The sequence below is a fragment of the Phaethon aethereus genome (assembly GCF_964289735.1).
Source record: "Phaethon aethereus genome assembly, chromosome: 3".
Lineage (NCBI taxonomy): Eukaryota > Metazoa > Chordata > Aves > Phaethontiformes > Phaethontidae > Phaethon > Phaethon aethereus.
The window spans coordinates 104308773-104333528 of NC_138576.1; the positions used below are offsets into that span (position 1 = coordinate 104308773).

General features: G+C 38.6%; 1 protein-coding gene across 4 annotated transcripts; it reads right to left on the bottom strand.

The window, feature by feature from the left end:
- Positions 1-282: 282 nt before the first annotated feature.
- Positions 283-24634, bottom strand: INTS7 (integrator complex subunit 7; the record flags this gene model as incomplete). Of its 4 annotated transcripts, none has more annotated exons than XM_081997666.1 (20): positions 283-570; positions 1491-1676; positions 2492-2590; positions 3854-3944; positions 5053-5121; positions 5462-5565; positions 6332-6526; positions 10101-10307; positions 11038-11175; positions 11908-12147; positions 12829-12926; positions 13494-13628; positions 14595-14712; positions 18038-18160; positions 19678-19877; positions 20375-20421; positions 20921-21058; positions 23115-23261; positions 24153-24282; positions 24544-24634. In XM_081997666.1, 20 exons carry the CDS (start codon positions 24632-24634, stop codon positions 283-285), a joined length of 2844 nt encoding a protein of 947 aa, XP_081853792.1. The 4 variants fall into 4 exon arrangements, with proteins under 4 accessions (XP_081853792.1, XP_081853793.1, XP_081853791.1 ...); XM_081997667.1 differs by having other exon boundaries at positions 2492-2548; positions 3824-3944; XM_081997665.1 differs by having other exon boundaries at positions 3812-3944.
- Between the last annotated feature and the right edge of the window lie 122 nt (positions 24635-24756).

Here is a 24756-nt window from a genome sequence, read left to right on the forward strand (position 1 = left end):
AAGAGCTCTTAGTGTCCCCTGCTATCAGAGTTTGTGGAGCTTGCTGCAACAGGTTTGTAAACAGAAGTGATCAGGTAGAAGTTCTTACACTAAAAGCACAACTCCAAATTTGAACAGGGTTGCCTCTGCTGAATCAAGTTCAAATTCACCCCAGATAATTTAAAAAGCAACAAATTGGCATCTGAGACTTTCTAAGAGAAGATTAAAATTGTAGGTCTTTCAAGAAGAAGTGTCCAAGAAAAACTGTAATACCATTGACCAGGATAGAGTCACTTCTGGGAATTAAAACCGTGAGTATGCTGTTCTTTGCTGTTGCTGCTGTGATGGCGGCTGTCCTTGCTGTTGCTGAAGACGAACCTGCTGGGAGTATGGATCCTCAAGAGATTTAACAAAAATAGTTGTTTTAGGCCCAGTTTTCCAGATAATACCATTTGAATCTATTACAGAGGACTCTACTGTGATGTTATGGGTGCCCAGTATCACAAAGTTTAACAGAAACTGAGTGCTGAAGTAGTCGTTGTGTGGTTCCACCCTCTGCTCCATTTCATTGGTCATGTTGTCAATAGGAATCTGAGAACACATGGAAGGTTAAAATGCCATTTTATATAAGCCTGTTAAAATAAGTTTTCTGCTCTCCATTTGAAGGAGAGGGGAAAAAAAAAAAAGAGAAAAATCTTTGTCTTCAATTTTCCTAACCAATGCATGGGCATGTGTGAGCCAGCTTGACATGCTTTTTCATCAATGAATGAGTTATTTTTATATTAGCAGAAGCAAGGTAGCTAACAAGTCTTTTTCTCCCTGAGGTTCTAGTTTTCCAGAGTAAAACAGGTAGGACAAACATTAGACACTCCCTAGTCCTGTTCTTTTAGAAGCAACTGACTTTTTTCTTTCCCCCCTCAAAAAACCCAAATAACAAAAAAACTCACTCACCAAAACAGGCCTTTCACTGAATATCACACATTAGCAGAATGTAAACTTCAGACATGCAATCTTTGATAAAACTGCTGACTTGAATTAATATGTATCTCCTCAGGTGCTATTTAATTTGGACAGCCTGTCCTCCCGATTTCCACAAACAAACAAAACTTAAAATGAAGATTAAGAAGCTCTAGAGACTATGTGGAATAGAACTATCTACGCCTGCCTTTTTTCCCCTTTGGAGTTTCATATGATGTATAACTAGGCTGAGTTTTCCTGATCTCAAAGCAGATTCCTAATGATTTGTTCTGAGCATCACAAAGCCTCTTCTGTTTGGAAGAAAAGCTGTTACTAAAACATATCAGCATGCAGCAGACTTAAAAACCCTAGATGCCTTCCATGCACTATGCCTAGCTCCCACCAGTGCTTGAATGTCAACTCTCCAGAGTGAGAGGAGGACAGAAGAATCCATTCATTTCAACCTGAAAATTCTGCTAACCAGATCCAAACAAAAAAGCAGGAAAACACAGGAAGAAAGCTTAAGACTCATCCTGGCTCTGTTCTACTCATACCTTATAGTCTTGTCCAGATTTGCTCTGCAGCACTGAAGAGACATTTAGGCAGACCGATTGGATTTTTCGGAAAAGGCCTGGTTTAGATCCATGCTGAACCACTCCTTCCACCTTTAGGGCCAATTGCTGATTGTTCTGTACCGCAATAGGTTCTGCTGGGTTCCTTGGAGATGGGGATAGAGCAAGCTGAAACAGAGGAAAAACAAAAATGTAATTTTAAGCCTCTAGAAAAGTGAACACAATTCAAGGATGAACCAGAACACTTTCTTATAGGAAAAAAGTCCATGGAGGTGTTTGGTAGGGAAACCAGCAAATGGAAACACAGAACTTGCATCTGAGACTCATTACTATAATAATTAATAAGCATCATCGGCAATACCAGACATGGTCTTTATATCAGTTCCATTAATTGCACTTCAAAAGAAGCAGAAAAAGTCTTCTACAAAATAGCCACAGCTAAGTCTATTAAGCTGAACAAAGAAGTAAAATGCAAGAAGATTAATAATTACTATTAAATATTAAAAATCTTAAGGCTTTCACTTTTCCCAGAAAAAAGGAGCACTTGAGTAAAAAAAAAAAGTATGACCACTGAAGGTTACACATAGCCATTCTTACTCAGTCAACTGATAAATGCTACAATTTTCTTCCAAGATAGTAAGCATTGCTTTTTAAAGGAAAAGTAAAACAGTACAAGTTTATAAAAAAGTCACCTTCCCAGGACTAGAACATTATTTAGCTTTGCGGACTCAGAATCAACAAAAATTCCAGTTAGATTTTTATCTTTAAGGCTTTGCAATCAAAGAACTGAATCCAACTTGCCTACTTCATGGCCTAGTGGTTCTGAATTATATGTACATTATTAAAGTTATTCCTAAAGATAAACCCAGATGCAGTTAAGTATCTTCACTAAAAATGCTTTAGCTTTGTGCCTTCAGTAAGGCTTTTCTCATTAAGTAAAGACTCTACACAGAAATTTTAGGCCACAGTTGAGCACTACTTACCTTAATACTTGTAGACTGCAGCTTTTGAAAAAAGTACCTTTGAAATGAAAGGGGTACCTTCAACAACGCAATGACAGCATTGCACAGACAAGCTGTATGCTGTAAGAAACAGAGCCAAATGAGAGGGGAAAAAAAATAATCATACATAGCATAGGAAAGAGACATGCAACTGAGGTACTGAGACTGCAGTAACTTCCACTAGAAGTCCAGAAATATATTGGTACAGTCATAGGATAACAGTGACTACACTAAGCCTGTTTATGTTCTGCTCTTTATGAAAAAGGTATTCTGCTCTGGAAAAAACAAGGAGGCCAGGAAAACAAAAAAAATCCAAATCATTTCAGTCCTAGTGTTAGAGTTAGCAGAGCAGGATCTGCTTGAAACACTCATACACGAAACACTCACACACAAACTCTCAAATAAACAACAACTCTCCTCCAAGCAAACAAGACTGGCACCTACCACAACTTAATGTGGTACAATAATTGTCTCTTCTTCCTTTCCCCAACGCACTATACAGTCCTCCAGGCTCAGATGAGCCAAGGCAGCGCTACTGAAGTCACTGAGCTGCACTGGTATGGAGCCAGCGACAACTAAGTTTACAGGGTTTACCTTTGCTATGTTTTACACAGCTCCTTCTATTCTATTTGAAATCAATAAGCACTGTTGAATTTAGAAACAAGGCAAACAGATGCCAGCCATGACAAATGAACTACCTTGTTCCCATCAACAGGCACTTCAGCTTTATGATGTTCACTAACAGTAAAAGATGAAACCATACTAGCCCTGTAAAGGAGTATGTTATCAGCTCACTGTTTGCATTCAGCACACTTTACATTGTGTTCTCTGATGACCTGCATTGATAAGAGAAACGCTACACTCACAAAACAGTATTAAATGCCAACAGCTCTGCGACTGAAGCTAGGCTAGTGCTGGACCCTCCAGCACTGTGTGGTACGGGAAGAATTCCTTCATGACAACAGCATGAACAAAGAGAATGCACTTCAGTATTTGAATGCGAGTGTGACAAGAGATCTGACAGAGACGTGACACCGCTTTTAGATACCGTATCAGTATCTGCTATAGTCTTAGTATCAGAATTTTTTAAAACGTTATTTTTAATCACATCAGTAAGTCTAAAGATGTCTTAGCAAAGCCTTTTTTGAAGTTATGAGTCTCCATAGTGACCATTTGTGCCAGTAAGAGGTTATGTTAATTAACCAAGTGTGATCTTCAGTTTCTTGACCACCATAGATATATGGAGTTGACGAGTTTTTGGAACTTTTGTCTACAGAATATAAATTTGAAACTCTTACTGACCAAGTAAGACACAGGAGCATACTTCCTGTTGAGGGATTCCACTTCTTCCAGTACATGATTAAATACAGACATCATTCTTCTTTCATATTCACTCTCAATATGTGCTGTTCCATTTGAGCTATACTCCTGGAAACTAAAAAAAAAAAACCACACCCACCAAAAAACAACTTTTAATCATGTCTAACATATTTTCCTCATCATAATCTGGGAGGCTAACTCCCAAACAGGCCCAACAAGACCATCGTCTGTTACAATTTTAAATCCATTAAGAAATAACTACATCTTTCATGCTGTTTACGCTGTTTCTTTATAATTTTTCCACTATAAGACTTGTCCTTTACATTGAAACCCTTTCTTAAGTACAACTTATGTACCACTTCCTGTCCCCACTCTCTCACTTGAAGCAGTTATAGGTCTAAACAGACTCAGCATGCTTAATTCCCCTGGCTTTTGTTTAAGCCTGCAGTGTTTACAATGTCTTTAAAAGACTCACAGCTCAAGGAAAAGCAAGAATGCCAGTCAGAGTTAAGACTAAACCTGGAAGTTTATAATCTCATGTTTTGAATACAATTCCATCTCCTAGACACCTAATGTTTTGAAGTCCACAGCTTCATACTTTTTACAAGTCTGATTAATACATCCTCTAAGCAATGCATAATTAATAAGACAGTCACTTAGTATGTTCACTTTATTTCCAGTTATAAAATCACACATTTAAGATATTTATCTACATTATCTTCCATTCAATCTCAGCATGGGAGTTTTAAAGAGTGATTCAATCCATAGGTACATCAACATGATTTTCTAGTTCACTGTTTAAAAAAAAGCCAGAGGCAATGGATTTACATTAAAAGTTTGAACTAACTTAATGCATATCTTTTCAGGACTCTGAAGGAAACAAGCGCAAACAGTAGGTATGGGAGCTAACACAGAATGACACAAGTTAAAATAGGTGGCTAAAGAAGAGATTAAAAGTTGTTTTTTATTTTAATGCTAGTCTATATTGAAGACAAGTCCAGTATAAGTGGACCAGATAGCACTATCAGTATAAAATGCAGAACCCAAAACAGTCTTTAGGCTGCCAGGTATAGCATAGCAGCAACAGGTCCTCAAGCCTGCACAGAATAGAATTAAAAGGGTCTACTGAGAAACTTTCTGAACACTCTTTGAATTCCTGGGCTTAAAGCCCCAAGGATTTGAAATAAATAGCAGAGAAGCAGAAAATGAATTATCAAACCTACCTTGCAGATTCTGGATCCAAAATCAGAGCTTCTATTGCATGTGAAATCAACAGGCAGCTCTGCTGTTGTCTGATGTTGATACTAAGGAGTTAAAGACTTACAGAGTTGGTACCTAAACCAAGAAATGCAGTGTATTTACTGGCACCTTTCCTTATTTCTCTAGCTTTTATGAAGTAATCCTATGATCATTACTCCTTTAGTAAACATAAAGCAAGAACTATGAAAATCCCAAGTTTTATGCTGTTGCAATTTTTGTGTCATAACTTGTTCATAGAGTAATTCCAAACAACAGTATAGCAATATTTATTTCCAAATAGGTTTTAAGCAATTGGTACCTAAGTTTTTGTTAAGTTTCATACTGTCCACATGGGAAGGAAAGTTGACAAATTCTAAGATTTTAAAAGGATACAGTTCTACATTCTTTAGAGTTGCTGAGTCTGCGTCAAAAGATGACTGATACAGATCTCCATACCGCATAGCCAGGTTTCGGAATTCCTCCATTGAGTGTTTCATCTACAGAGACAATGTTACTAGTCAAAAAATCAAATCAAAGCAAAACAAACCCCCACACATCCAGAAAACCACTACACTATGGCATACAACACTGAAGAAATAAGACAACGTACTCTGACAAAATGTATAAAGTTCTTGCTTCTTCACACAGATAGAAGTCAAAGTGACAGATTATTACCCATGCATTAAACAGATATTCTTCCTGTAACACAGCACCAACATATTCTCCATGGGTTAAAAATAAAGCAAAACAAAAAACCCCACAAACACTTCCTCCATCCCCTGCTGGTAAATCAAACTGCTCTGTCTTTCACAGACTACTCACTGATTCTTTCTTGCAGACTACATGCATTTTAGAAGCAGACTGTCTTGGTGTTGGTATCAAGTCAGTTGACATCATTCACCAAAGGGAGCTACTGTACAATCCTAAAGTATATGTTCTTCCTTAGCATAATCACAGTATCTGAGGTGTTTCAATAGAAGGTGCAAGAGGTCTTGCTGCAAGTTTGAGCACACGGAGTGGCTTACTACATGCATATCCTTGGAAGCTGCACATGTGAATGTATGAGAAATACATACGTGCTCAACTTCAAAATATGGCCTGCTACTGGCAGACATTGTTATAGCTACAAGTGAAAACCAAGGCCCACTGTTTAGCAAAACTCTTCACCACCATTTTTCATTTATTTGGTCAGATACGTTTGCCACGAAGCAAAATTCATACCAGTCAAACATAACTGCACAAGAGTGGAATAAGAACACATGCCTGGTTAGAGATGCGTCCACATCTTTGGAGATCATTTCCTGATGTCATAGCAATCGTTGTGGCAATAGCTGGCGGTGGACTTGTTTTTAGGCTGTTGCAGGTACAAATAAGTTGAGAAAAAGCTTGCAGAAGGTCAATCCTGAGTTTCACAAATCCGCACTGAAAGCTCAGAGGATTAAGTGGCGTACTAGCAGCCTGAAAGAGTAATACAGATGTTGGCAATCTAGGTCAAAAGCAAACATGATAAAATAACTTTGCAATGTCACTGAACTGTCTCATCAGGCAACTGAACCCTTCAGTTCAATTCTAAAAGCTGCCTTTTTAAAACTACATTTAACAGATTTGCCCAATTTAAATCATACTGAATATAAAAAACACAGAAGTCAGGTAATTACCAAGTCCTATTCCAAGCATTAGCACCCTTGTTACAAATGTGACTTAAGCTGTTAAAATGCTATTAGGGCACCTATTTCCTCCTTTTCCAAGGCCAAGCCGTTAGGCTTCAAATTACATTAGTCCAGACAGTCCTTACCATAAAGGACAGCACACTGAATTGAAAGGCAAATGGAAACACAGAGGACTGAAAAAGTGATTCTCTGCATCAGCCAAAAGAGAAAGAATTGGCTAAAGTTACCTGCACAAAGAGGAGTGATGACCTTTGCTTTTTTTGGAACTGTGAAGTGGACAGGAACATTACTAAGGCACTGAAGCTTGCATTTATGAAGGCAGATACACAGTTCAGTGACAACTAAAACCAGTAAGTAACAGAACTCCAGGAGGGTAGACATGCTGCTGTTATTTAGGAAATACGGTTCTGTGAAACTTTTCTCCCTAAGAACTTATCTGACTTGTAGAAGCAGCTGTGACAGCTTAGGACACTCTGGAGAGCTTAAATCACAGCACTCTATTTGATACTAGTTAAGCCAAAATTCCACTACTTATTTTTCTTATGCTGTTGGATTTTGAGAAGAGTACACTTTTTTCTTTAGGGGGAAAGAAGCCATCTGCAAAACTAAGCACTGGGACCTTCTCTTACTCAGAGAATGGATGTATGTTAAACTCATGCATGTCTTCCCCAGTGCTTCTTACTCCTCAATAGGAAAGGTCACTTCTGGAACCAAGAAGTTATAACCCATCCCAAAACCTTACTAAGAACCATTTCTTTGTTGGCAGATAAGCAGCAAACTAGTTTCTCACAAAACATCACATCATCTGAGAACTGGCCCACGACTGACTAAAATGAAGAAACATCAGCCAACTGCAACCACTTTAAACTGTTGAGCTAGATTTCAAACAAAGAAATGACTATTTCATCTCTTGAGCCATTCAGTCCCTCTTATTTACTGCTTTGCTTTCTCTTCTCCAAAGGCATAAAAGAAAATCCCTTTTGAATAGAAACTGTTCAGTTTATTCTTCAAGGATGGTTTCAGAAAACCCTCTGTGGAAGAGATCTCACTGCACTGTAATTGCTCTACAGAGACTACATGCTTTTATAGAGAGTAAAGTACCAGTACTTATATCAGAAAATCCAGACATTTTTAGTAGCACAAGTTGGACTCGATTCTTGTAAATGCCAATACAAGCTTGTCTCATTAATACTGCAATTTACGTTATCTGCTACCCATATAGCCGTGGGCAATAAATGAGTTACAATTCTTTAAAAAAAAAAAAAAAAAGAAAATTCTTTGGCTTAGCCAACTTCTACAAACACCACCACTTGTTTTCAACATATCTGGAGTTAATACTACTGAATGGTTATATTAGTGCTTTGTTCAAGTTCTGTGCCTTCTCTAGATTACCATCAGTGAAAAATAAGCACAGTGCTTCCAATGAGGCACATGCTCTGTGCCAGAAAGAGCAAGTCCTATTCATAACCTTTGCTGACTATACAAGCAAGTACTCAGCAAGACAGATGGGAACTGTGGCCGATACGCTCTGTGACAAGTTGCTGCCCTCCCTCCCTCATCCATAAAGTAATGGGACCTTTTTTCCCCCTCAAGTGGACTAACTCACATGAAAGAACATTTTGCATACAGCAATGCAAGACAGTTGCATGTATATCAGAAAAGAATTGAGAAATTTTCTGACAAGATCAGACACTGTCTGAGTATTGCATCATTGCTAAACTGGTCTGATTGAACTTCTGCAACAGATTTACTGACACAGCATCTTCCAGCTACGAAGTGGACAGCTACACAGGGTTCATCATACACACTAATGGTCTGCAGTACCAACAGTGCTGAGTCATGCTCTTCACGGAAACAACAGCAACAGTAAAGCTCAAGTCAGAGGGAAGAAACAGCAAAAGGCTTCAGCAGTAAGACTATCGTGCACTTTATGGTACTTCGCTCCCCTTTGAGATGCTGAGTTCTGCAGATGACACAAAACAGTGAGTGGCTCCTCTTAGAGCTGATATACTCAAGCATGGTTAAGAATTTGTCCAGAACAATTGCAACAAGTGAGCCACAGCCAGCAATAAAACCCTATTTCCTCCTCTCTAGCCCTCTGAAACCTGTGCTTACTCGTCTGGATCACAACCACCCACAAAGAAGTGCTTTTCTGGGTGCAATACCTATGTGCAACACAGGAAGTGAAGTCAGCAGAGGAGATGAGGACAGGAATCCTTCAATAGAAAAAAACCAAACTCTAGGGAAAGACTAATTAAATAGGTAATTCTATGATTCAGTAAGTTATTTTCCTGCCTGTATTAAATATTAACATCTAATTAGATGAGGTCCCCCCCAATGTCTTCTAGATACTGGAGAAATCTTGAAATGTTGAATTAAAAGCCTTATTCACTCAGCCAACAAGTTAAAGGCAAATACTTGAAGAATGATGGAGCCTTCCCTCAGAGAACAAAGGTTTAAAGTGTATGTCCTTCCTGATTATTCAGGGACAGTTTATTAATAAACCATAATATCTGAACTTTATTAATCACTAATATCTGAATTGTCACAACACTGACAGTTCCAGTAACAGGTGGGAAAGCAGTTTCATTCAAAAAAACATACAGAAAACTGTATGTAAAGATTTCTTCATGGAAACTACAATATGAAAGAAAGCATTGTGCAGAGATGGATCATCTTTTGTTACGAAGTAACTTCACAGTAAGAACTGAAGGTCCATATTCATTGGTGCTTTTTTTGTTTACATTCACAGACACCACACACAGAGCTTCTTGCTGTTTTCACCACTTCTGAGAAAGTACTTGAATAAAAGCAGGTACTGTCTGAATTCTGCTGATTTCATGTGATTGGATCCTCCCTCTTACTAAATTGGTGTTGCCTTGTTAGGATTCCATTGGATCACGTTGTCAAATACAAGGCAATGTGAACTCAGCAGAAGGAAGGAAGACAATTAAATCCTTCTCCATATCTCAAGAAGATATGGAGAAGCCCATTTAGACAAAATCCCAGGCTCGACTATTACAATAGTGTTCATTCAGCCAAGACAAAGAGTGGAAAATTTTAAGTACTGTAACTTTAAAAAAGATCTGTCACATATCATATGATTTGATTAAGGCAGGAAGTGAGGCAGGGGGAAGGAAAAAAAAGAGAAATCTAGTTAATCACACTTAGCCGAGCTACAGGATCTTCTCTCTGAAGATGCAGCGTGTTACAACTGGCTCTTCCCTGCAGTCCTCTCAAAAGCAGAATCTCGCAGATGTCAGGCGTCTTTAAAAACTTTTCATAGGTTTAAGAACAGAAACCAAACAGACCTACTGCAGTATACAGAAACATCATCACTGAAGTAGAAGATCTATGCTAACCGTCAGTGATGCTATTCCTTTGTGATAGGATTTTAGAGCTTCAGCAATGCAAGAAAGTGCTGAGCTGTAGCTGTCCTCCTGCAAACCTGTCAGACACTGTTCTGCATGGGAGAACTCCTTCAAGCTGTTCAGCCAGAAGTAGAAGTGTTCTGAAGCCACTTGAGTCAGCAGGCTTTGATACAGTTCTCTGGCCATGTCATGGTTGCCCTGTAATGACAAGAATGTTTCTAAGAGGGGACATTAAAGAAAGCTGTGGGTTTCTATAGAACAAATACAAATAAGAGAATGGTTAACATCTCCAAAACTACTCTTAGTTTAAAAATGGAAATAGTGAAACTTCTTCCAATCATTTGATCATGGCAATCCTAACAATAAATAAAGCACAAATGCTTCTTTTATGGAAATATCAGCCTGTATAAACTATAGTACTTATTTACACAAGATAATTCAACAAGACAAGAAACAAATATTGACATTTACTTCCACTCTAGCATCTCATACTAAGGTTTCTATGTAATTCTAAACCCAGCTGTAACTTTACTGAAGCAAAAAGGGAAACAGTATCTTTTTCTTCCTTTCTTCACATGGAAGAAAGAGAAGCACACATCAGGATGGCCTATATCACTTTCTAAAGAACAGCTAGACAGTGCAGATTAGGCATGTGCTCAAGAAAGTATCAGATCATTACTTACTTCAAATACTTCAAAGAGACAAGTGAAAAAACATCCTGATGGAATGAATGCCCTGAATGGCATAAATCTGAATCAGCATTCCAGGGAATTGAGGGAAAATGTTGGGGTTTTTTTTTTTGCCCCCCTCATCTCCTCCTCCCCAGTCCTACCATTTTCCTTACTTTCTTTTTTCATTTAAAAAAAAAAAAATCACTAGCATCCTTCCAACCACACCAAACCATCTTTCTCCAAGTATTTTCACTTACCATTCTGGAAGCCTGCCTGGCTATCCTGTAGGCTGTCCATCCATTGGAGGCATTCTCAAGTTGCTGTTTGATAACAGTTTTGATTTCTGAAGACAAAGCCTTCTGACTGGAAACAAATATCACTGTGGCAAGAGAAACCTAATGAAGAGTGGAGGGGTGAAGAAAATTATATTTCAGGAACTGAACAAAACAAGAAAAAAGCTAATTCTGTTTCCTAAACTACCAGAAATGATCTGCTTGATTTTAGACTCAAAACTATATAGAAGGTTACATATATATTTTAACTGAGAAACTTTTCTCAGTCATACATCTTTTAAACAGTTATGGCAACCCAAGTATTTCTTGTAGATGAAAGTCACTTTCATTTAAAGAATCTTTACTATGGCTTTTAACCGAGATATTTCAAATGCTCCAAATGAATTAATGGGAAGCTTGTAATTTCTTTCTTAAAATTCAAATTCATTTCCAAATAGATGTGATAAAAACATTTTTATCTCTTACAGTATATTAAGTCATGTGCATCAGAATACCATACATAAATTGAGCTAACTGCCACTTTGTTTTTCTGTAAGCATTATTTTACAGATACCCCAATAATTGAAATAGCTAGGTTTGTCTAAGCAGTGCCATCTGCTGGAAAATCTACTGGAATACACTGCATAGTTCAGCTCCACCTGTGAGATAGAATTTTGACATTGAACACTGACATAGGTCATCAAAAGTTAAAACAAAACTGAAAATAGTGGCTATAGACTGGCACATCAACTTGGACACAACAAATGGCTTAGCTGCCTTTTAAAATAAAATCCATCCACGGTAGTTTATATAGACTTTATCCATCAAGGGCTATTCACCAGATTGATGTCTTACCAAGAGTTCCTGTTTTTTATCCGTGGTAGATCGTCCAATTAATTTATAGAGGTCCATTAGATCTCCTAGCATCCCATCTGCTAGGACAGGCAGTTGCATGGCAATAGCTGCTAGACAGTGGCACATGAGAATCCTAGCGGCATCCTGGGCACTGTGCAACTGCGTCAGCAGGGATTCAACTACTGACTGGCTCAGGTGAGGACGGCACTTGACCAGCTTCACCATACAAGTTAATGTGATCTGCAACTCACACAATCAACAGGTACAATAAGAACAATGTCTACTTAAAAATTAAGAAGTCAGACACCTATGTCCAAGTATGACTACAGAAATATGGAATATCTAGTATTTTCAGAACCATGTACTCTACAGAAGATGAGATTTTTCTAAGACCACAAGTCTCTGTCCTGGAGCTCACAGCACTAAAACATATCACAAATTCGAAAAACAATAATCTTTTTCACAGCACTAGCCTGTACAGGTAAATAACTAGATAAAATTACTGTTAGCAGATTATAAAGTGAGAAAAAAAAATAGTTTATAAAAGTGTTGTAATCATGTACATTGCATCCCCATCTCCAAAATGCAGGTTCTCTCCAAGATTCTCTTCATCCTCTGGAGACATCTCCATCCCATGTTCACGTTCATGTTTTATTACAGCTGCTCCTCTGAGGGGAATGCATTTTTATTTTCCCTTATAACAATCAACTTAGTCTAGAGCTGAGAGGAGTTGCAAAATAGTGGTGCACAGTTTACCTACCACTCTGAACTCTGATTATGGGCAAAACATAGAAAAATCTTAATTTCCTTCCAGTACATTATGCTTCCACCAGAAAGGATCTGGTGCACGCTAGCCTGCCTCTTATACAGGCTATTACTATAACTTACAGCTCTGCTGGGGTAAGACAACAGTAATGTCACCTTTAAGGTTGCCTGAGCTCCTGGACTGTCGTCTTGACTACAAAGAACAAGAAGGGCTTCTAAGCCAAAAACTGCATCTTGCTCCAAAGGCAGAAGATCTAAGAAAATAAAAACAGAGTAAGTTAGTTCCCTGTTACGTTTTCTGACCATAATTGGTGTAATACTTGCACTGGTGTTGCAGCCATGACAGATAAGTACCTTTCTTCTGCCTTACCTTATTTTGATTAGAAACAGTCTGCCATTCCATGCATCAGGTAACTATTCAGCAGTCACACCAACTGTGACATTTGTAGAGCGTGCATAAATCTCTGGACTAAGACTTCTAAATGCCTTGTTATTCTTTTGCAACAGACTTTGTGCACAGAGTTTTCAAAGGTTGACAAATAATTCACTAGTCTTACAGCAAAGGTAAGACAAGCATTTATTTAGCATGAGTTCTACCGTGCCCAGTAATTATCTCTAATTTAGATGAAAATGGAATCTTCCCAACCATTCATAAAATCATACAGAGTATTTCCTACTAGATTATAATCCCCATTCTCCCTAACCAGCATGAAGGATCAGACAGAATTGGACAGGTTCATAGACAAGACCAGTTAATACATATTAAGCGCATAAGCCTAGACTGTAAACAGACACATTTCATTGTCCTTGCTTTCATTTACCTTTTTCCTGACAGGAGGCTGATATATTAGTCAGAATTCTCACACCATGAGCTGCAATGCCACGGTTATTATGGTAACAGCACTCCTGTGCTAGTTTTACTAAATCAAATGATCTTGCAGTTGTAGCTGCTGTTCCTAAATAAAGACAAGGCAAACAGGACATAAACCAGCACATCCATAATTACACCACAGATCTTTTCAAGTACATTTCTGAAAAAACCTATATTGACTTCGGGTTATTTTTTCCCCTACGTTTAAAGGATAGGATGAAAAACGTATCTTTCTCTCTCTCCCTCCATTCCTGAACACTATACAAGTTAGACATACATGAGAAATACTACTTGGGTCTAAAGGCTGATGTTTCAAGGACTCAAAGAAATATTGCCTTAAGAAATATTATATCTGATTAAAAAAAGCTGGTGAGCATATTAAGACATGCCAAAATGACCGAAGAGGATATACTATTTTTCTCTATTTCTGCAGCCCATGTACTTGGGCTCATAACACTCATTAGGGCAGTCCGGCTTTCAAGAAGAAAAAAAGAAAACAGTACGATCACAATTTGAAGAACAAGATACCTTGAATCACTTAAATTTCTACTCTATTTCTTCATAATATAGTCACAAGGCAAAAAGGTTCACCTGGTAGTGAAGCAGATCCTTCTCACAAGAGTGGCATAGCTTCACTGTGCCAGGGTAACATGCCAGCCCACTCTCACACCACTAAGCCTCCATAGTACTCAAAAACTATGCAAATCCATGGTTTCAAAGCACCTTAAGCAAAATGCAGGTCAGCCATTTGAGAGACATTACATTTCTTCATTTTAAGAAGAAAAGTTGAAGACCCAAAGGTAAAGAAACCTTTCATATAGCATATTACCCACAAAATCCAGAACAAAATCTTAGACCATGACTATTCATTGGTATACAGTATCCCATTTTAAGTTTACATACGATGAACACAGTCTGACTTTCAGCTAGTGTTACGAAGTTCAAAAATAGTTTAAGAATATGCTAGTAAGTCTTTAGATTAAACTGATTATTAGTAGATAGCAAATCCATTACAAATTGCAAAGATAATAATCTAATCTAGTTTTCTTACCTGGAGCACTGATGAAATATTGTTTAATGGCAATGGTCCCTGATAACGTGGAAAGAACAGAGAGCATGCCCAGTTTCAAGCTGTCATAAGGAGTGTGAAGAGCAGATTCACAAAGTGCCTAAAGATTAGCAGGAGAAAAGATACAGAGGGAAGGAAGTCCCATGATCTACCTGTATTAAACGTTTAGTTACACTTGTCTGTGAAAAATTTTGAGAGTCCAGATTTTTCCACAGAAAATACTACACTGAAGTCAAAAGTTAGAAGTCATGTCCTGAAGCATCTGTTTTAGCAGACCGAGGACATGGCTTGCAGAAAAGTGACAGTGGGTCTTATATGCTAGGAAACAGCAATTATAAGTCATTTATTAATTAAAAATCAGAGGCAAAAATATTATCAGGTCTCATTGATCAAATATTGCAAAAGTTTTAAGACACTTCTCCAGTCTGAGGCATACTGATTATTTTGCCTTATAAACAATCTGCAGGGTTTTATGTAAGAATACATCTCTGACGAGCAGTTTCAAGTGTCATTTCCTTTAACAGTCCTGGTGTTCAACAGAATACAGTTCAAGTTTCTTGGCAAACTTCTCAAAGCATATTTTATTTTAACTCATTTATAGTAGAGCTCCTGTCATACTTTTGTGCCTTTTGCCTCCTCAGGCCTTATCACATCTAAATTGGAATAACCCTTAAAATTCATATTGTTCTCGGATTCATTATGCCCACAGCTTAGCCATTCATTGGTTTTAGAGGCTTTTTTAGTGAACATGAGAGAAAACAACGAGACACATAAATGGAAAATATAAGTATATTCTGCCCCAGAGACTGCCAAAGCTGAATGACAACATCCAATAACTGAATGAAGAAAAACAACAACACAGACTTAGTTCCACAGTACAAATAAAAACCCCAAATAGTGTTCTTATCAGGCATACCCAAGTTCTTGTACAGTGTAAGGGTTAAATTCTAAAAAAATTTGTAATTTGTACCAACGTAATGTTTTGCTAATCCACTGAAAAGTATGGCATCAACAGACAGAAGAAGATACCATGAGTAGGATTGCAAATGAGTCTTGATGTCTCCTAAGGCACTGATGTTTTACTCCAGTGCTATTAGATCACCACTCACAGAGCATATTTGAAACAGTAACTATGAAGAATGCCAGGAGCACAGAAGAATTAGCAGGCTGGACCACAGACTGTTACCTTCACAGTCAGTAGGACTGCTCTAAGCATCAACAGCAACAGCTTCTAAAGCTATTGTCTACAAATGAGTGAAGTCTCCACAGTTCAAAGACCAAGCCTCCTATCTGACCTACACAGACCGACGCAAAATGCTGAAGAAGTTGACACTGATGAAACTCTTATTGGTAAAAATGTATGAGAAGCAGGTTTTGCCGTGAGAAAAGGAGGGTCTGTTCCAGTCCCGGTTGCATAAACATTACCAAGTCATTTAAATATATGGAAAACAATCGCCCAACTCAAAACGTTGGCTTTGTATTTCAGAAGTCAGAAAAATTCTCATTACTTCTGCATGCCATACAGCAAGCAGTAACAAGCTTCAGACAGTTAATTTTGTTCTAACTCAGTCACTGGTTTAGTTCTGACATCAGTGGAACTTTTTCCTACGCATTTCAACTGTCAGGACACTTACTTTAGGATACTATATAACGATGAAAGCCATATTATCAATGTCTCTCACTTGTATCAAGATAACTACCAACCAGGCATAATGGTATAGAGTAGCATTTTGACTGCAAATAATCCATAAACCATTAAAGCAACTCCTTAAAATTCCTAAAAGGAAGTAAATTTCTGGTATTAATCCATTATGAAGAACAAAGCAGTTCACTAAAAAAACCTCTGCACACTCCAAATCATCTTATCTAAGAATCAGAGACAAAGGAAAACATGCTTTATTTCTCACATGATTATTAACAAAAATCTGCATAGTTTTTCCTCCCAGCTCCCTTAATGTTCCAACAGCATATAGCAACAGTAGCTTCCAAGAGTAGCAAAAACAAAGAAAAAAAACCAAGAAAAGTAGAACTATAAGCCTGTGCCATTAAATTCTTGAAATATTTACCTTCTCACTAATCTAACCTGAAGTTGTTTTCTCTAGTGACTTCTACCAGAAAAGGGGAAAAACAAGGAGAAAAAGTGCTCGTATACAACTGTGATTGAAAGCAAGCAGCAATACTATCTACAATATAACAATTGTTTCCCCAAATAACACAGATGCACTACAAATACGTTCTAGGGTCTCATTCATGCAACAGGAGTCAAGGATACTATTGAAAGCGAGTCATTAATTCTAAAAAGTGAAGTCAAAATTACATTTGTCCTTTCATGTATATCTTGCTGGATGACATGCTTTGACAAATCCCAGAGAGACTCTATTACATGAGAGCATTAATATGTATTCAGTATCATAAGACTAATGTAAATATTCGGCTCTCATGTCTATTATCTTAGATGAGTTTGTCAGACAGAAAAGTTATTTCCTTACTGTAAAAAGGCCTACTATGACACATGCCTTTCCTCAGTTATAATACTTCAACATTGATCCTTATGGGTCAACTTATCCAACTCGGTATCTTCTATGAACTGTTCATTAATACTTGGCTACTCTGCTTGGCAGAGTAACCTAACTTAAGGATATGGAGATGTTCTTTTTTCCTTTACCTCCCAAATCACAGAATCATTAAGGTTGGAAAAGACCTTCAGGATCACAAGTCCAACCATTAACCCAACACCACCATGCCCCCTAAACCATGTCCCGAAGCACCACATCCACACATTTTTTTGAACACTTCCACTGATGGCAACTCCACCACCTTCCTGGGCAGCCTGTTCCAAGGCTTGACCACCCTCTCGGTCAAAAAATTTTTCCTAGTATCCAATCTAAACCTCCTCTGGCACAACTTGAGGCCATTTCCTCTCGTCCTATCACTAGTTGCTTGGGAGAAGAGGCCAACATCCACGTCGCCACAACCCCCGTTCAGGTAGTTGTAGAGAGCGATAAGGTCCCCTCTCAGCCTCCTCTTCTCCAGACTAAACAACCCCAGTTCCCTCAGCCGCTCCTCAGAAGACTTGTGCTCCAGACCCCTCATCAGCTTTGCTGCCCTTCTTTGGACATGCTCCAGTACCTCAGCATCCTTCTGGTAGTGAGGGGCCCAAAACTGAACACAGGATTCAAGGTGCGGCCTCACCAGTGCCGAGTACGGAGTACAATCACTTCCCTACTCCTGCTGGCCACACTATTTCTGATACAGGCCAGGATGCTGTTGGCCGCCTTGGCCACCTGGGCACACTGCCGGCTCATGTTCAGCCAGCTTGTCAACCAGCACCCCCAGGTCCTTTTCCACCAGGCAGTTCTTCCAGAAAGAATTTTACAACTAATTGCAAAGTTTCATGATAAACTTTAGCTTAAAAATTTATAAACCTGAATATTTTCTCTGCTCCATGTATGTGGTGTCTTGTTGGCCAACAACTTCAAATCTTGGATTGCAAGCCTCTTCACAGCCTTTCTGGGGTCATTCTTCAAGTACTGCAACAAAAGCTGGATCTGCAACCAAGTAAATTCACTGTTTAGAGAGAGATACTACTGGAAGTCTTTTCCAAAGTACTTGAGAAAAAATTTTGAGCATACCCATCCAAAACTAAACTTGCCGCATCTGTCTAATTGCTAGCCATGTGGAAAAGCCCCTACTCAGACTGTGATGCCATGGCAAGCTAAAACACTCTGGCAGCTGATTTCTACCATCCTGCTCTCCTTGTTCATGCACACTTCTCTGCATCACTCTGCAGACATGAAAAGCCTTGAGACCTGTTTCAGCACTCAGAAATACCATAAAACATCCCTGAGCAGCTCAGTAAACACCTTATACTATCATGATTATGTTACTAGTAAGTATTCTGGGCACTTGATGTCAATTCAGGTGTCTGCATGATCTGCGGTGAACAGATAGCAACACAGACATACCTTGTATGTCTCAATAGTTGCCAAAAACCCAACCAAAATCAACCCCTACCCACCTCCTCCAAAGCACTTATCTCAAATTAAATGGCACTTAACTGCATGTCCTTTGTTGTTAAAATTTCCTAAAAATTTAGAGATGAACCAGCCAGCACATGAAAGAGCATGAACATGCCAGTCATGGTTGTGCTCTCCATCCCCACCCTGGCTACATCACTTTTAAGTAGTACTTGCTATTGTGTTGCAGAAATACAGCTTAAATCACCATGCTTATATGCTTTTTAATGGTAGTAAAGTGTCCTAATGTTGTTTCAGTACTATCAAAAGCATCCTCTGAAATACAGAAATCAGCCATACCAAAAAAGACGTTCCAGACAGATCAATGCTATTAGTCTAACAGTAACAGACGTCAGCCTTCCATAGCTGCACAGGATTGAAAGAAAGCAAATAGATTTCCATGACTACTTTGCAAGGATTAGTTAGATGAATCTCAAATGTCACTGTCTTTAGACCTGCTACATAAATCACATCCACAAAGCACATTACTAGAACATAAAAGCATTGTATTTTTCCATCACTGCTTTCCCACAACTTGGCTTATAGTCCTAAATTATAGCAACAGATTCAAATTCCTCAGAGTTCTTCAAGAAATACATTTTTAAATGCACTTGATGCTACTGAAATATTCATTTGCTTGCATGCAAGGAAGGCAAAAGGCACACCCATGACCCAAGAGACTATACAGCAGTGAGAACTGAAGTCTGGGTTCTACAGGTAAGATGAAATGTTTTCAAAAAAACTAGGGTGTTTGCTTTCCTAAATGCTGATTGATCCTAGCTGATTTCAATCCCAGTTGATTTAAAGGCAGACAGGTTATGATCTGTTAAAAAGGGTTTCTGTGTTTGATGGGGTTGTCTGGAAATAGGACCAGAGGGCAAAAAAAAAATGAAAGCAGCAGCGGTTTTCAGGGTATTCTTTCTCTATTGCACACACAAGCAACCATCCTAGCATATCCATCACGATTTCTTTTCAGCATCAGCTACAATCTGAGTTTTTTAAAATGCACTTTATACTTCAAGAAGAAGGAATGAATTAGGAAGAATTACCTGTTTAGGAATGTCAACCAAAGAAGAAGCAGCAAGCAGAGTAAAGGTGTGTAGAGTAACAATGACCATCTTGGTAGACGGATATGATGTTACCAGCTGCTGAAGCAGCTGCCGTGAACTGGAGGCCAGGCTAGCATCATGGTGCATGTGCTGTAAAATAGGGATCAACTTCAATTTCAAGTCCACAGGTGTGGCCAAACCTGCAACAAAGAAGAGAAACATAGGCAGAGTGTTAGTCCTTTGCACCGGCTTTTGGCAGTACTGAAACACGCAATACATCTGCATTGCTACTACTGCTGAATGCAGATTGTGCAGACACCTGCATTAGCTTCAAATAACTCATCTGCTAGCTAGCAGCATAACTACATCAGTATCAAGCACTTTCATGGTTCTTCGAGAAGGTTGCTCCTTGCTTCATTGCAGGTAACACATATTAACTCATGTGAAGTAACCTGTGATACATCTATGTAAGTTTATTCATCATTATTCTTTACCAAACAGGTATTTTAAGAATGTAGATTTTAAGAGGACACAAAAGCCAGATATTGGATTATTGATTAACTAATATAATTTAAAAACTGGAATCATTTGTGGGTAAGGGCAACAGCATTCTGTTATCAGATATTTACATATAGATAACAAAGAGTCTCAGAGAAGTCAGAGCTTTTCCCTTTTGTCATTCAATATACATATGTACCTTGAATCATCTCACTGATTTTATTACATATTCCGGCAGCAAAATCCCTGTAGAGAAAAGACAAAGTACCAGGTGAAATTAAAGAAATAAATAATTAAAATTAAAAAATCAACTCAACTACCAAACATTGTGTTTTAACAATAAAAATTTTCAGAAAACGGTGCTTGCCAAAATCTAAATAGTTTTAGAACCCCTGCACATGGGCATGATCAAACGATAAAATGGAAACTTTCAAAAACATGTCAAAGTGACAAGCAGCACTACATTTTGTTTCCTAATATAATTTCTGTAAAATAATCATTGATTAAAGCTGCTATTCCACTTTGCATTCCCATATTTATGAGCTTTCCATTACCTTTTTAGAAAAAGAAAAGTCTCTTAAACTTGTAAAGAAATCTGAGTACAATACTGTTATCACACATGATTAAATGTTTTGTTGTGACATGGTTAGCACTACAGAAGGAAATATTAAGGTTTGCAACTGCCAATGTCCATGGTGTTTCCATTCTCTGTAATATGAAAAACTGAAAAAAAATTACATCTTACTTTGATTGTGCAGAAAAGTTGGCAGCAGCAAATATGGCAGCTTCAACTTCCACATTATCATGTGAATCCAAACTCTGACGAATACTGTGATGTGCATTCTTCCTTTCTGGAATAATAGACGCCATGCTGCCCAACATCCTACAGAAATAAATCACAGCAAAACCAGAAAGAACAATGATCATGAACAAATGCAAGATGAAACCAAATAGAAATGTAAAATGACTGGTTAAAAGATTATTTTTATATAAATATGTGCTCTTTCATGTCTATTACAGAAACAAACAAATGCTAAAAGTACATATGTAATTAAAAGGTAACAAGTTTTGTCATGTGGGTTATGTTAGTGGTTTAATACAAAATTCATTATGTTTTGATACCTTTTGGCTTGAAATGGGCACAGTGAGAAACTCACCAAGAATTCTTTTAAAATTAAGAGTGCACTATGGCACTAGGAACAAGTATGTTTAAGATGCTTCTACATTCAAGCTCTGGTATCAGTACAACAGATTTAATGCTAAAATGTACTCATGGCTATTTTCAGACACACGTGAAGTACACATCATGGGACACAAATTCAGAAATGTGGTAGCCTAGGGGGATAAAAAAAAAAAAGGCATCTAGAGAACTGTTTCCACCCTTTCTATCCCTCTTCCCAGTTAAGATGCAGAAGTAAATAAATGACAAATGTCTGAACAGTCATAAATTTTAATCACACACTAAGAAAGCAAAGTTTCTAGAGTATTACCATGTCAAGCAAACAAATACTTGACTTTCATCATTTGTTTCCAAGATCTTTCACTGATGTGAGGTAAGGTTATTACTGGGAATAGCACAATACCTTTTGTATAACTGCTAAAAAAGGAGCAAATCAATTTATACTTTACTAAGAATATCTCAAGGATACTTTCCAGGCATATTTAGCATAATCCAATTAAAAGAAGAATTAATGCAGGATTTGCACTGATGGTAATTTTAGCAAGAGTTTTATGCAAATATTTACACAATTATCTAGCAATAAAATTCCACAAAGTTTTGTTTTAGCAGATCTTTCTTTTAGCATATTCTTTCTTACTGGCACTATTTAAGGAGGTCAAAAACAAATCAACTGAAGATTTTAATCTGAAACTGCCAACCAACAGACATTTCAAACTTTAACTTGATTTGTGAATTGATTAGTATTTTAAGTGTTTTCTCAAACCGAGCAGATTCCTGGGACTTTCAGCAGTCTGCAAAAATAGCCCTCAACACCAGTCCTGACATGGAAGTACAAGAAAACATGTAGGTATACTGTATTTAGAGATTTCTGAGACACACCTTCTGAAGGTGTCTTTTCATGAAAGCCTAATCTCAAAATATCAAAAGAAAGAAACAGAAGTATGAGCTAATCAAACAAACACCTGTTAATGCCTCACATCTTTCAATAGTGAAATCAGTGTTCTAGATGGACAGAAGAAAATAATACAAAGGGAGAAAGAAGAGTGCTCTCTTCACATTTGAATTCACTTGCACAGGAGTTGAAAGATGCAGTTAAGATGATCATGTTGGATAGTGTTAGAGACACAGACACCAAAGCAGCAGGGACAGTGACATTCAGATAGCTTAATTTTTTTTTTTCCCCATTTGAGTCCCAGGAAGTCTAAAGCAATCAATAATACAATGGCACTTCCTTAGAAGTTATTGATCAGAGACCAACAAGCAGTAAACTTCTAGGACAATGATAAATGAAAAATAGGTGCAAGCATAACAACGTTCACGTAAACAAGTTTTGGTTACAAGTTAACACAATTATTTTGACACATAAGGAAGCACTTTCCTTTTGGTCCTCATCTAAATATATCATAGGCAACGTACGATATATTGCATACAGCTACTGTCTGGGTTATGCACACAACATGTTCATTTTTCTTCTCTCAAGTACACAAAATTTCAGTGCTGCAAATTCTGTTCCCCCTGGAGCCACCCACAAAATTCTCACCATCATAAACAGCTAATAACCTTGTTCTTCTGATCACAGATCCTTATTGTTCACTCCCTTTAGAGACAGATGTCTTCGCCTTTAACTCTGTAAGCAATGTATAAGATGTCTCCTACATTTCATTCATGGTAATTGCAGATTTTGTTATTCCAGACTAGCATACTAATAATTACCTAGAGATTTGAAGAAGTAAGTTAGGTTTATTTATGTAATACATACCGAAGCGTAATAGCCCGAGCAACTGGATCATTGCTATGAATTACTGAGAAAACTCTCTTGACAAACTCATCCACATTTAGGATCTTCTCTAAGTGCTTCTCACTCTGCTGAGTAACTTTCAGCACACACAGCCTCAGGAAGTTGTTCCTATTAGAAGACACACACATTTCTTTATCAGGCTGTTTTATAATAAAAATTCAAACACTTTAAACACAAAATCATTTAAAACAAACTTCTGAGAGCAAGTTAAAATAAGAAAAGGTCTATGCTTTAGAAACATTTAATTAGACGGATCAAAAAGATACTATTAATACACTACTGTTTTATTTTCTAGTACAAGTAGTGTCAAATTTAGGCCTAATTCCAGGCAAATGAACCTGTTGACACCAGTGAGAAAGAGCATAAGGAGATGCCTGTTTTGTGCACATTCAGGGATCTAATTCTGCTAGAAAAGCATGTCCAGGCCTAAGACAAGAAAAAGACTTAGGCCTAAGACAGGCCTAAGAAAAGTGTAATTGCCATTACCAGGTGTGAATGAATTTCTTTTCCTTCCTAGAGCCACAGTGAAGATTCCACGACAACAACAGATAACTTCATAAGCCATTGCAAAGTAGCTCCAATTCTATCACATGCATTATTTAGACATCAGGCACTTGAAAAAGCTATACCTTGGGCTTTGTTATTAACGTTCCTTAGAGATGGAATTGGTACATATGATCATTCGTTATTATGAATTTGAACGTGCCTATGGAGCAGAATTTTCACCAGTTGAACTTAAACCAGTCAGCAAGCAAATCCTCAAACAGGGACAGATGGAAAAGAATTGTGTTATTTACCACTCGCAGCCGCTTAAGCCCACTGAAGACCGGGAAAGCACGCTTCGGTCAAGCACAATAGAGTAGGTGCCACTGTGGTGTTATGAGGCAAGCAGAAAAACCCCACGAACTGTCCAGGCCCCAAGGCAGCAACACTCCAAGACACAGTGCATTGCTACGGATCAGAGATTTGAATGGATAGAGACTGAGTGATGCTACTTACCCCACGCGGAAAACATCAGCTAGTTTTAGGAAAGCTGAATTAATAAGAATAGGGAAAGGATATTTCTGGAAGAGCCTGGGAAAACGAACGACGGCTTCGCACTGCTCCCCGAGTTTGCCAGACCTGAGGCCTAAACAAGGCGACATTAGTTATGGGCGAAACCGATTCTCCTTCAAAACCTGATCATTCCTCCATCCCCCGCCCACGCGGTAAAGCGGTACAAAACAAAGCTCCCGGCCGCCGGGGACGGAAGGACGGGCCGGGCCCGCCCCCCATAGCGCTGCGGCGGGCAGAGAACGGGCACCAACGGCCCTAAGGGCAGCCCCACGGGGCGGGCAGCCCCAGCCCCGCTCCCCCGGCCGGCGACAACCCCGAGTCCGTCCGGCCTTACCTTTGTCCAGCTCCATGAGGGCGGAGTTGGCGTCCAGCTCCTGCTCGCCATAGCCCGCATCGGCCAGGAAGGACTTGGCGCTGGCAGCCATACCGACTCCCTCACCTCCGCCCCTGCCCAACCCGGCCACGCGGTACCGCCACGCATGCGCAGTCACCCTCCCACCACCCCCGCCCGAGGGCGGCCCCGCCAACAGCCGCCTGATTTGTGCGC